This window comes from Carlito syrichta, unplaced genomic scaffold, assembly GCF_000164805.1.
Source record: "Carlito syrichta isolate Samal-C Ts95f unplaced genomic scaffold, Tarsius_syrichta-2.0.1 Scaffold311830, whole genome shotgun sequence".
Classification (NCBI taxonomy): Eukaryota; Metazoa; Chordata; class Mammalia; order Primates; family Tarsiidae; genus Carlito; species Carlito syrichta.
Window position 1 is genome coordinate 332,843 of NW_007255926.1, and position 12,519 is coordinate 345,361.

The 12,519-nt window shown below is 42.6% G+C and overlaps 1 protein-coding gene across 2 annotated transcripts in view; it reads left to right on the forward strand.

The window, feature by feature from the left end:
* The window catches only part of CRIM1 (cysteine rich transmembrane BMP regulator 1), a 209,302-nt gene that overhangs the window by 113,731 nt on the left and 83,052 nt on the right, over positions 1 to 12,519 (forward strand). For both annotated transcript variants that reach the window (XM_021718099.1, XM_021718100.1), the window contains exon 5: positions 3,283 to 3,404. In XM_021718099.1, the coding sequence (XP_021573774.1) occupies positions 3,283 to 3,404 (122 nt within the window). The remainder of the gene's footprint in view (positions 1 to 3,282; positions 3,405 to 12,519) is intronic.

Sequence of the window (12,519 nt, forward strand, 5' to 3'; positions counted from 1 at the left end):
GATCCTGGGAGACAGGATTGGAAAGGGGCATGTGGGCTTCAGAGTGTTTGTTGAATGCCAGGCTGAGAAAGTGACCGGTGAAATGAGCAGTGGAAGACTTGTGACTATGGAATTTTGGGAGCTGAGCCTTAAGGTGGGTGGCGTGGGTCGGAGAGGGAAAGACTGGAGGGCCAGAGTAGAGCTGGATGTTGGGCTCAGGCTTTGGAAGAGAGGACTGAGTGGTAGCATGAGCTTGATCAGGCATCCTTCTCGTGTTCGTCTGTCGCTTCCACCCCCAGGCCTTCTGTGTGTTTTCCTTTGCTTGCTCCTTATCCAGGGACCAGGGTAAGATTAGGGGGAAAAAATGAAAACGAAGAGAAGGAAGACAGTGAAGATGAGGAGCAGTTTGCATGCTTCACTTGTTCTGTCATTCAGCACTTTGTCTTCGTGACTCAGCGGAGGAGAATCTAGTCTCTTCCAGTGGAAAACACAGATCAGGACACTCTATTTCATTCCAGGTCATTTGGTTAAGTTGTGAACCTTCCTGTTCCCATCGCCAAGAGGGAATAATACCTCCAGTCTAAGCCAACCTAGAGAATCTGGAATCATGTCAGTAAGGCATGTTTTAAAGCTACACTGGACTCACATAATTTGTAGATATACATTTCCTGGGCAAATGTGGGTCATGAGGGCGTCCCCTTTTGTTACCTGACAGAGTGAACGTAGACATCTATCAAAGCATAACTCATGTTGAGTTGTATGATGTTGTACTCTGTGGAATTGCTGTTTTCACCATGTCTGACCTGCGAAAATGGCAGTTTCATAAAGTTTCAACCTAATGGATAACTTCTGGATAGATACCTGACCTGAGCTTGGATTTTCACCTTTTGTCATTCTTTCATAAGTTTCTTCTTATTAAGGTGCTAATTTCGGTTCAGGGGGTTAACAAGTAGGTGGGGCTTGTAAGGGAGTAACCATGGAACAGGAGCCAGGAGCAGGCCAGGTTAGCAAAACCAGGACTCTGAATCCCAGGTCTCTCTCATGTAATCATTTTGGGTGTAGAATAACGATTCAGTGTAAAGCATCTCTCTTTCCTGAGTGGGTTAGTAGGCAGTGGTGTACAATTTCAGACCTTCCACATCATGCTGGAGACAACCTATAAGGATCTCTAGAAAAACAGTAGAGATATTTAAATGTTGGGAAATTCGGTCAAACATAAAAGGGGGAAAAGTCTCAGGGCAGACTTAGTCATAGTGTTTAGTGTGTTGTGATTTCTAGTAGTCTTGCAGAGAGCCAGCACATAGGCACACGTCCACATTCAGAAAAGGTTGCCGAAGTGTTGAAGGACGTCTGAAGAGCATTTTTGGGTTGATCGTGCACCCTTTGGTGTTTAAATTAGGATGATTCCGTGGACATATCAGTAGGCAAGATGTGTGGACACATCGTAGAAGATGTGTAGGAAAAGTTTGACCAGCTCTCCTTGTAGGATGCTTGCATTGTAATCGCATCTAGATGCTGAGATTGGGGTGTGGCTCTCAGTTCGCCAGCCCCATTCATCTGTAGACTCTGACGAGTTGAACTTGCACAGGCTGCCAAGTGCAATACAGTCAAGCAATATAGTGTTACTGTACTATCCCAGCAATGTGATCATTTTCCCAGAACTGCAGTGGCCAGGCACATGACTATGACCGGCTTTGGGATGATCCTACCCAGTTCCCATTTACCCAACCCGGCAGGGAAGGTGATTGTAGACTATACGGGAATATACAGTAGACTATGAATTGATAGCTCCCAGCTCTGCTTATACAAAACAGACAAGCCTTCATTTTAAACTCAACACAGAAATCCCATTGCAGCAAACCTGAGTTATCTAGCACATTCTTCTCCCAGGAATCCAATAACAACTGTTACCCGACGTGGAAGAACCCTGAAAGGACCTACCTTGGGGTGAGGGTGGGGGTCAGGGTCTTCACACTTTTCCAGTGGCTTTAATAGTCTTTGGTGCAAATTTTAACTTAAATTCATTTCCTTTCTAGTTTCAAAGTTAACTTTAAATGTAATCTCTGGGCCTAATTATTGAGATACTTATGGACAGCAAGCATAGTTTTATTGATTAAAGATTCAAAGAACAATAAGTGAACAAACCAGTTTCTTAAACAAGAAGGGAGAAAAGACAGAATTAATGACTACGCTAATGGTTCTTCCCTGCTGGGAATGTTACCTCCCCTGATCTTGCCCCTACTGTACATAAAACCCACGCACTTCCTGCCAGGATGTCTTTTTTTAGGATGGCTTCCTTTTTTACTCCTGTCAACCTGAGACCTCCTCTCCACCCTCTGACCCTCACTTCTATCCCCAGGAGAGCCCCAGGGCCAAAGTCTGATTGCTCCTTCCTTGCCGGTCTCACGTTTACATGTTGACACCCAGCTGCCCCAAGTCTCTCCTTCCCTGCCTCGTCTTTCATTGTAGCAGATACAACATTGCGCCTCCTCTTATTTTACCTGCCTGTGATCACCAGCTTTCTGAGTTTGGGCAGGTTCCACAGCAGTGCTGGCATGAAGGGTAAGAGCTGGCACGGCTAGCCTACAGTTCACAGGATGCCCCCTCCATGCACATGGGGATGGATGCTCAGGTGGTAGCTTAAGATCCAAAAAATTGAGACTTTCAGCTTCCAAGTTAGTGCTCGTAAAGTCACTTAACTGAGGCATATGCCCTCTCTTCATAAAGCGCTCCTCCGTCTTCAGTCTGTTTCTTTTATCATCCACATTCATAAATGAAATATGGCTCAAGATGAGGCATTCTAGAGACAGTCACACTGACAACAAAAGAATGAAAAGCAGATAACTCAAGCATTGAAACAGGAGTCAGAATCTCTGTGAAACACCCGGGCATCCATAAGCAACAAGGCAGCGCCATGGGACCATGAATGTCGGGGCACTGACTGTGTTGCCTGGGTATGCACCCCTGGTTTAGAACATGATGTAGTGTTTACATGCAAAGGTGGCCCTGAGTCCGCTAGAAAAGGTTTGCACGCTCACTACCAGTCCAGTTAAGTGAGAAATGAGGTCATGCATTTAGAAATATTTCTGCCCAAAGGGTTATAGTTAAACAAAGAGGAGATGGGCCCTCAGTTATTTGAAAAGCAAAGTATGTTAGAACCCCTCCCACCTCCCATTTCCCAGGAACCCCAGCTCAACGAGGCAGACCAGGTACTTTTTGCCACAGCCCTCGCCACTGTGTGGTCTCCCGCCGTCTATGTTGTTGTTTATTCATGGGGTTTTCCTCCCTCTTCTTTGGTTTCAGATGCGAGTGTCTCTCTGGCTTATGTGGTTTCCCCGTGTGTGAGGTGGGATCCGCTTCCCGCATAGTCTCTCGTGGAGATGGGACACCCGGAAAGTGCTGTGATGTCTTTGAATGTGTTAATGGTACGTGGGGTTTCTCTTGTTCTCAGATAGTGGACATTTGTGCAGGAGGAGAAGGAGGTGGAGGAGGAGGAGGGAGGGTTCCACTTAGCTGCCACTACCTTTGACAAAGCAGGGGATGTATTCAGGGACTTGCCAAAAGGCATTCAGAAAGGCTTGCTGGAGACCTCACGGTGCGGTAGAGAAAGTTAGGACAGGAACCATCATTCCCCCCCAATCAGATAGTTTTGCAGATGTAGTAGTAGATTGCATGTTGCTGTCATATTCTGCTGTGCTTCAGAATTTAAAAGATTGGGGGATTTCAGGTAAAGGATCCTGGAACCTATTATGTCCTTCCCACTGCCACTAAGTAACTCATCCCGTGGCTGTCAGGAGGTAATCTAACTGAAACCACGTTGGAGCCACTGCACTTTGGAACAGGAAAGACACTGCTCATCTAGTTTAGTGTTTTCCTCCCTTGAGAGAGCATCTTTGGCCAGTGGCTGGTCACTGGTGTTGGGCTGCTTTAGGCTTGAGACCCATGTGGCCCAGAAAACGGATTGTTTGGTCACAAGATTCCTTCAGATAGAATCTGCCTCTCCCTTCCACCTTGCATGGGAGGATTTGGTGTTTGGTGACTTGGTATTTGTTAAATTTAGATGCTAGAAGGGAGAAGAACCTACAATATACCTCTTCGCCAGAATTTTCAGAAAAGAAAAAAAAAAGACAGATCAAAACTCAAACAAATTAGATGTCAGTAATCGTATGGAGCATTATTCAGTCATTACCTGTACACACAGGAAAATCTAGATGGGTTTGATTTGGGCAAATACAGCAAAATTCCAAACACAAAAACATGTGTATCAACTAGTGGCTATAAGATTTCAGACTACAGACGATCTCCTCCCAAGGCTCCCCTAACCCTACGAGGAAAGGTTATGTTGAAGTTGAGTCCTGTTTGACTGTGTCCTGCGATTTTTGAGGCCAGTGGCCACATGTTTTCTTTGTTTGTTTTGCCTTGAAGAATCACTTGCCAGTATAGTGTGTTATGGTTAAAAGAAAACAGGCTAGAACCAGATGACCTCAGTTTGAAAACTGGTTCCTCCACTTACTGGCTGTGTAACTTGGAGGAAGCTACTTGATTTCCCCGGGCTTCAGTTTCCACATCTGTAAAATGAAGTGAATACCAGTAAATTCAATGAGTGAAACACTTGGAATAGTGCCTCAAATGCAAATTGCCTTCAGTCTTCTGTGTGCAGACCTCCTGCTTACATCCAGAGACAGTTCTGGGTGTTGGGGTGAGGATGGATGCTGTAAGGCTGAGTCCTGACTTACAGGCCTTAGCATATTAAATATAAATACAGGCATACAGGAAGGGGTGCAGACAAAGTCTCCTCACAAAGCTTCTGCCCACCCCTGTCATTATTCAGCCAGTGGTAATGTCCGTGAAACACCAGCAAGTGGCCAAGCAGACCTTTTCTCTGGCACTGCTACAGTTTAATTTATTGGAGGTGACATTCTGTGAATACATAACTTGTAACCCATTGGAGACAGAAAGAGTCACTGCTCACCCGGGTTCCCAGCATCTTGGATGTGCTTCTTCCCGTGGCTCAAAACTCTGAAAACCCTCACTCTCAAAACGCCTGTCGCTCATTCTAGAATTCTCCTACTGGAGGAGTCCATCCCATTCATCCTTGTGTCTGCGGCTGTTACTCTGTTCTCTACTTCACAGAGGGCTCCCAGATTTTGTCGAGTGAGTGAGTTACCTGATCCATATCATCTTAGTTCCTTCTGGAAGTGTCTGTTAAACACCAGCCCATCGAAGGGTTACTTTGTAGAAATCCTCTCTCTTTTACTGCCCTACACTTTAAAATACTCTTATTTCCCCCTGGAAATGTCACAGTGAGGAACTAGGTTTGTTTCTTCTTTCCTTGATTCTTGGTTCTAGAAACCCAAGGACATTGACTTGACATCTCACTCAGTCTGGTGCATCTCAGACTGCTGATAGCTGCACCCCGCCTTGGCGGCCTTGGACTTAATCTTCAGGGCCTGCCCCTGTTTATAGCCACTTTTATAGAGCACTGACTTCTGGGATAGGGCTTGCCATCTGCCGTGAGAAAGCATTGAATCGACAAAACGCAGTTCCTGCGTTTCTGGTGGTTGCTTCTCCCTTGCCACCATAAACTGTGGGGCACTCTTTGCTTTATTTCCTGTCCTGCTGTAGTGTCTCTATTGCCATATTAGTCATTCAGCTGTAGAGGAGATGGGGAAGAGGCACTAATATTATGAAGAGTCATGATCCCATAGAATATCGCTAAGGACATTTTATCTCAACGCCTATATTCTACTTCTTTGACATACACTTGCATGCACATACATATTGATATATGAATATGTATGTGGATGTAGAGAGATATAGTTGCCACCCAGTGTCCTGAAAGGATCTTGCTACTGTCACAAGGTCACCATGAGAAGATACTATGATACTATGTATCAAAGATTCATTATCATCACTTAGAAAAGCAGAGGTCCATTTTATATACCTATACAAAGTCTTGCTTATCCACAGAGGATTTGAGACATCTTTACAGTGAGAACACATTCAGTAACATAGTAGTAAAATATTTATGAGAAAGAAGAAGCACAGCCATAGAGTGTAAGTAAAAGTTGAAAGTGAAAATCAAATAGAAAGCACGCGCAGGTGTGCTGGCCATATTTACGCACTGTTGCCAGAGTTAAACATCAGGTCGGGCACCAGCTTTCAGGTCATCAAAGTGAAAAAGGAGAAGGTGTCAGATACACAATTCTTATTTCCAGGAAAAAAGAAAGAAAAAGCCTGCCGGACACGGGGGCTGTCTCTCTGTGGAGATTTCTCACATGGAAATGAAAAAGAAGTGCTATAGGGCAACCCCCTGGGGTCCCCTCCCACTGTGGGAGCTTTTCTGCCTTCTCAATAAATCCTGCTTTCTCAAAAAAAAAAAAAAAAAAAGTGCTAGATGGTGAAGTTGATCAGTGCTCAATTACTTACACACCACAAATGCAGAAATGGACTTCTTGTGGTTGTTCTCAGTAAAAAAAAAAAAAAGACAAAATATTAAAATACAGGTTAGTTCTGAGAGATCAGATTGACACAGCTAGGCCCTAGGTGCCCAGAGTCATGTCTCTCGATGTTGAGAACTTTCCATTGTGGTAGAATGTATCTGAAGACCCCAGCTCAGGGGACGAAGGATTGAATGAATGTTAACATAGCTAACCCCACATGTAGAAAAGGAGATTGCATGGCAGATCCATGTGCTTGTGTTTTTTTTTTTGTTTTGTTTTTTTTAAGATAAACATTAAAGTGAAAACATAAGGGTTCAAAATACACAGAACTCGAGAATGCCTGCATTTGGAAAGCACTAGCCTGGTTGCATAGATTAATATTCCTTCCCTTTGCCATTTGGTTCTATTTTGTTTTGCTGGAGGGTTGGGAGAGTTGCAAGCCAGATCGTGATGGTTTGTGACTGCATTTTGGGACAAGGTTCGAAAGGAAGAGATGGGAGGCATTGGCTGTTGTTTCATGAGGTGAGAGGAACAGGTGTTACGATTGAGTTCCTTTTATGGAAACTTAGAAGTTTGAGTTCCTTTATGGAAACATAATCATCACCTCGGAGTCTGACCTCTGCAGCAGTGTGGGAACAGTCCTATCCCACTTTCAAGAAGCTATTCGATGTGTGATCCAGACCATAAATAAATGTTCGACCAGCCATTATGATGGCCTCTACTTTTAGATGGGCATTGCCCTTCTGTTAACACAGTTCCCCTGTTTCTTACACATCTTTACCACTGTTGTTCCTGGAGGCATATGGATTTGAAATCTTAAGCTTAGAATGTGAAAGTGACCACTTGGTTTCTCAGATATGACCACTTGTCCAACAAATAGCCACCGATATCTAGATAAAATAGAAGATTGTACTTAGTGTTATACTCCATAACTGACTGACTTGTAAAATGTTCCCAAATTAGTAAATGAATTAGTCTGTAGCATTTTGCTGTTAGATATAAACCAATTGAAACTACTAAAAATATTTTAGCCCTATAATATTTAATTCTGAGCCTTTTGTTGTGACAATATAGTTCACAGGACCAGATGTATATTGAGGCTAGTCAAAGCTATAAGAACCTGTCATCAGTATAAAAGAGGGGGCAGGCGTGGTGGCTCATGCCTGTAATCCTAGCACTTTGAGAAGCCGAGGCAGACCAGGTATTTGAGACCAGCCCTGGGAAACTTTGAGAGACCCTTGTCTCTATTTAAAACAATAACAAAAGCTTGCATGTGGCGGCATGTGCTTGTAGTCCTAGCTATCTGGGAGGGTAAAGTGAGAGGATTGCTTGGGCCCAGGAGTTTGAGACTGCAGTGAGCTATGATTATGCCACTGCATTCCAGCCTGGGCAACAGAGCAAGACTTTATCTCTGAAAAAAAGAACAAAAAGAGGAGAAACACCTTCTTCTTTTTAGTGGTGCCCAGAGCATTGGGTAGATAGCAGGGATGGGAGTGTCCGTTGTATATAGCATGACTAACCAAAAACTGTGTCAGGTGGACTTGAAGTCAGTTCAGACAAAGTGGAAACGAATACAACTCAGCTTGTGTTTCTATCCTGTTTTTGTGCCATTCGGAACGTGTGTCTGTCAGAAATCTACCCTCGTGGTACCATGACTCCTACAGAAGTACTGTAATGCCACACCAGTAACTTGGAGTCTGCATTAAGGTCATGCTGCCCACCCAATAATTAGTTCCTGCTTTACTCAGACATGTGTGAAAGGTTAATAAAAATTGGAAATGATCCATGTTGGCCCTGATGGAATTTTCTCTAAGACGTTAACATGTATTATTCATCATTTACAGGAAAGCCAGACCCCAAGTCACAGTTTGCTCCTCATGTAAAATTTGAGCCTAGAAAATTCAGACCTGCGGCCTATTAATAAGACAACCAGTACAAAAAAACATCTATTAAGAACCAGGGCCGGATGCAGTGGCTCACACCATTAATCTCAGCTCTTTGGGAGGCAGAGGCGAGAGAGTTACCTGAGCCCAGGGGTTCAAGACTAGCCTGGGCAACTTAGCGAGATCTCAACTCTACCATAAATCAAAAAATTAACCAGATGTGGTAGTGTACATCTACTTGGAAGGCTGAGGCAGAAGGATCACCTGAACCCAGCAGGTCAAGGCTGTGGTGTCTGTGATCGTGCCACTGCACTACAGCTTGGGCAACAGAGTGAGACTCTGACTCAATTAATTAATTAAAAATAAAATCTTAAACAATTATAAAAAAATTTTTTTAAAGATAGAACCCACTGTCTGTCTAGCAGTTATGCTCAGTAACTGTTTCTAGAAACATGTCTTCTACTGATAAAGTAATGGAGAGAATCGGGCACTTTGAGAGAAATATTCCACTTGGTATGTGTTCATTGAATACCCCTCATATTCGCAGGGGCTTATTCGGCTAATTTTCCTTAAGAGTGATGCAGTCTTTTGCAATCCTTTCTAAGGATTGTTCCCTTTCCCTTATCTGGAAACAGGATCTGCTTGGGATTCTCCAGCATACACACACCTCTCCCTTCCCTCATTGAGTAAGCCAAGGGAAACTACCACAAATATCCTTAGTCTTACCATCTTCAATACTGAGCCATTCATTATGACAATATAGTTTACAGGACCAGGTATGTATTGAGGCTAGTCCAAAGTCACAGCTCTAGGGACATGTTATCAGGGTAATTAATAAACTGAAGTGAAAACATAAGATTGTAAAATATTTGCACAGAACTCGAGATCTCCTGAGTTTTGAGAACACTAGCCTAGGCGAATAGGTGGAGAGAGCATCCTTCAAAAACACTGCTTCTCTTGGCAGTTTGGTTTGATTTTGTTTTGGCAGAGGGCTGGGAGAAGCTGTGTTTAGAAGCAGCAAGTTCTCCGGAAGATCTAGCTAAGGTCATGGTGAAGGTGGCTACAGTAAACAGCCGATTTTCAATGTAGATGAACAACCTTCCAGTGGAAGAAGATGCCATCTAAGGCTTTCGTAGCAAGAGAAAAGTCAATGCCTGGCTTCAAAGAACAGAGGCTAACAGAGCTGGTGACTTTAGGTTAAAGCTGGGCTTATTTGCCATATAAAAAATCTTGAGGCCCTTAAGAATTATGTTAAATCAGACCAGTCACAGTGGCTCATGCCTATAATCCCAGCACTTTGGAAGGCCGAGGTGAGAGGATTGCTGCCCGGACCCACGATTTCAAGACCAGCCTGGGCAACTTGGCGAAATTGGATCTCTACAATAAATCAAAAAATTAACTGAGAGTGGTGGCATGTGCCTATAGTTCTAGCTATTTCGAAAGTTGAGGCGGAAGGATCACCTGAGCCCAGCAGATCGAGGCTGCAGTGGCAATGAGTGTGCCACTGCACTCCAGCCTGGGTGACAGAGTGAGACTCTGACTCAAAAAAAAAAATTATGTTAAATCTACCCTGCCTCTGTTCTATAATGGGAACAACACAGCCTGGATGACAGCACATCTGTTTACAGCATCGTTTACTAAATATTTTAAGCCCACCATTGAGACCTGCTCAGACAAAAAAAGGTTCCTTTCAAAATTACTGCTTATTGACAGTGCACCCGATCGCCCAAGGGCTCTGATGGAGATTTACAAGATTAATGTTTTCAAACCTGCTAACCTAATATCCATTCTGCAGCCCATGGATCAAGGAGGCATTTAGACTTCAAGTCTTATTATTTAAGAACTGCATTTTGAAAGGCTGTGGTTGCCATAGATAGTGATTCCTCTGATGGATCTTGGCACAATCAAAACCTTCTGGAGAGGATTCATCATTCTAAATGCCATTAAGAACATTGGTGAGTCATGCCAAGAGGTCAAAATATCAGCATGAACAGCAGTTTAGAAGTTGATTCCAGCTCTCATGAGTGAGTTGGAGGGATTTAAGACCTCAGTGGAGAAAGTCACTGCCAATGTGGTAGAAATAGTAAGAGAACTAGAATTAGAAGTGTGAACCTGAAGATATGACTGAATTGCTGCAACCTTATGATAAAACTTAAACAGGTGAGGAGTTGCTTCTTATGGATGAGCAAAGAAAGTGATTTCTTGAAATAGAGTCTATCTCCTGGTGAAGGTACCATGGACCTTGTTGAAATGCCTTCAAAAGATTAGGATATTACATCAATTTAGCTGATACAGCAGAGGCAGGGTTTGAGAGGATTGACTGCAGTTTTGAAAGAAATTCTGCTATGGGTGAGATGCTATCACTCAGCATTGCATGCCTCTTCTGTGAAAGAAAGAGTTAACCAGTGTGGCAGACTTCACCATTATCTTATTTTTAAGAAATTGACATAACCACCTTGGCCTTCAGAAGTCACCCCTCTGATTAGTCAGCAGCCATCAGCCCTGAGGTAAGACCGTCCACCAGCAAAACAGATGACTACTCCCTGAAGGCTCAGATGATCCTTAACATTTTTTAGCAATAAAGTATTTTTTAATTAAGGTATGCACATTGATTTTTAGACACAATACTGTTGCACACTTCGTAGACTTCAGTATAGTGTAAATACAACTTTTATATGCATTGGGAAACCAAAGAATTTGTGTGACACACTTTATTGCGATCTCAGCTTTATTGTAGCAGTCTGAACCAAACCCACAATGTCTCCAAGGTATGTCTGTGCCCATCACTGTCTGCCAGTCAGTGTAATTTGGTAGGTAGTGGAATTTACTAATAATCTGTACATAAGTCTCTCTTTGGTAGGTAGTGGAATTTACTGATAATCTGTACTGTAAGTCATCTCGTTCTGAAATATATTAAAGAGGGAACAGAAGATTCCAGAACTTAGAAACATCACGTTTAGTTTTGCAAACACAAAGCACATTTTAAAAAGTCACTAAAAAGACATTTTTGTGCATCCCATTGAGAAGTACAAATTCCATAGTAAATTATTTTCTTGTAGTACTTTTCTTTTCCATGTCCACTCAAGTCATCTTCCTGCAGAGGTCATGGCAGTCTTCACATTGTTCTGTGATTCACACCTGTCCCCAACAGGTGAGGAAGTAATTGGTCAACAGTCCTCACAGACCACAAGTAGCCTTTTTATCATGCACTTTTCTGAAGTGTCTCTGTAAACTTTTCTCAATATTGTGCAGAAATTTCATTGAGTTGTGTGACTTTTTTTACCCTGAAAGGTTGGTTGTATTTTCAGGGCTGTGTGTCTGAGATTCTCCGGCTTTCTAAATTCTACTCCCTTGCTTCCTGCACTTAAGCTTGTGAAGCCTGACTGCCGGTCCTCCTGCCAATCCCATCGCCTCCCAGCAGGAGCCCTTCCCACCATCCTGAGCAGCTTTGTTCACAGCCAGAATCTTCCCTCCTTCAAATCTTACACCCAGATTTATGGCTTCACCCGGATAGTAGATGTGGTTGATTAACTCAACCAAGTAATTAATATTGACTGGTTTATACAAATTTTTTACAGTTTAAATGGATGGTCAATATTGTTGAGTACAATATTTTGCTTCACTTCACAGCCTGCACATTTGATTTGTACAATCACATCATTTTCTGTACTTTTTGGGACTTGGGGTCAGCTCGTCAATTTCTATTGAAGAGCCAGCTAGGATTTTGGTAGGGATTTCATTGAATTTGATAGGGAAATTGGATAGGAATTTCATTGGGTATGTATATCAATATGGGGACTATTTCTATTTTAACAATATTTCAGTTCACGAACATGGGGTATTGTCCCATTTATTGAGGCTTTTTTAGTTTCTTTCAACAGTGTTTTCAGAGTACAAGTTTTACACTTTTTAAATTAAATTTTTATTCCTAAGTGTTTTATTCCTTCTGATGCTATTATGAGTGGGATTGTTTTCTTAACTTGATTTTCTAATTGTTCTTTGCTAGACACAATTTTGGAGCTATAATTGTACCCTACAACATTGTTCAATTTGCTTGTAAGTTCTGAGTTATAAGTTTTTTGGTAGGTTCTTTAGAATTTTTTATATATATGATCATGTCATCTCTAAGTAGAGATAGTTTTACTTCTTCTTTTCTAATCTAGATGCCTTTTTTAAAAACTTATTTATCCTAATTGCCCTGGCTAGAGCTTTCA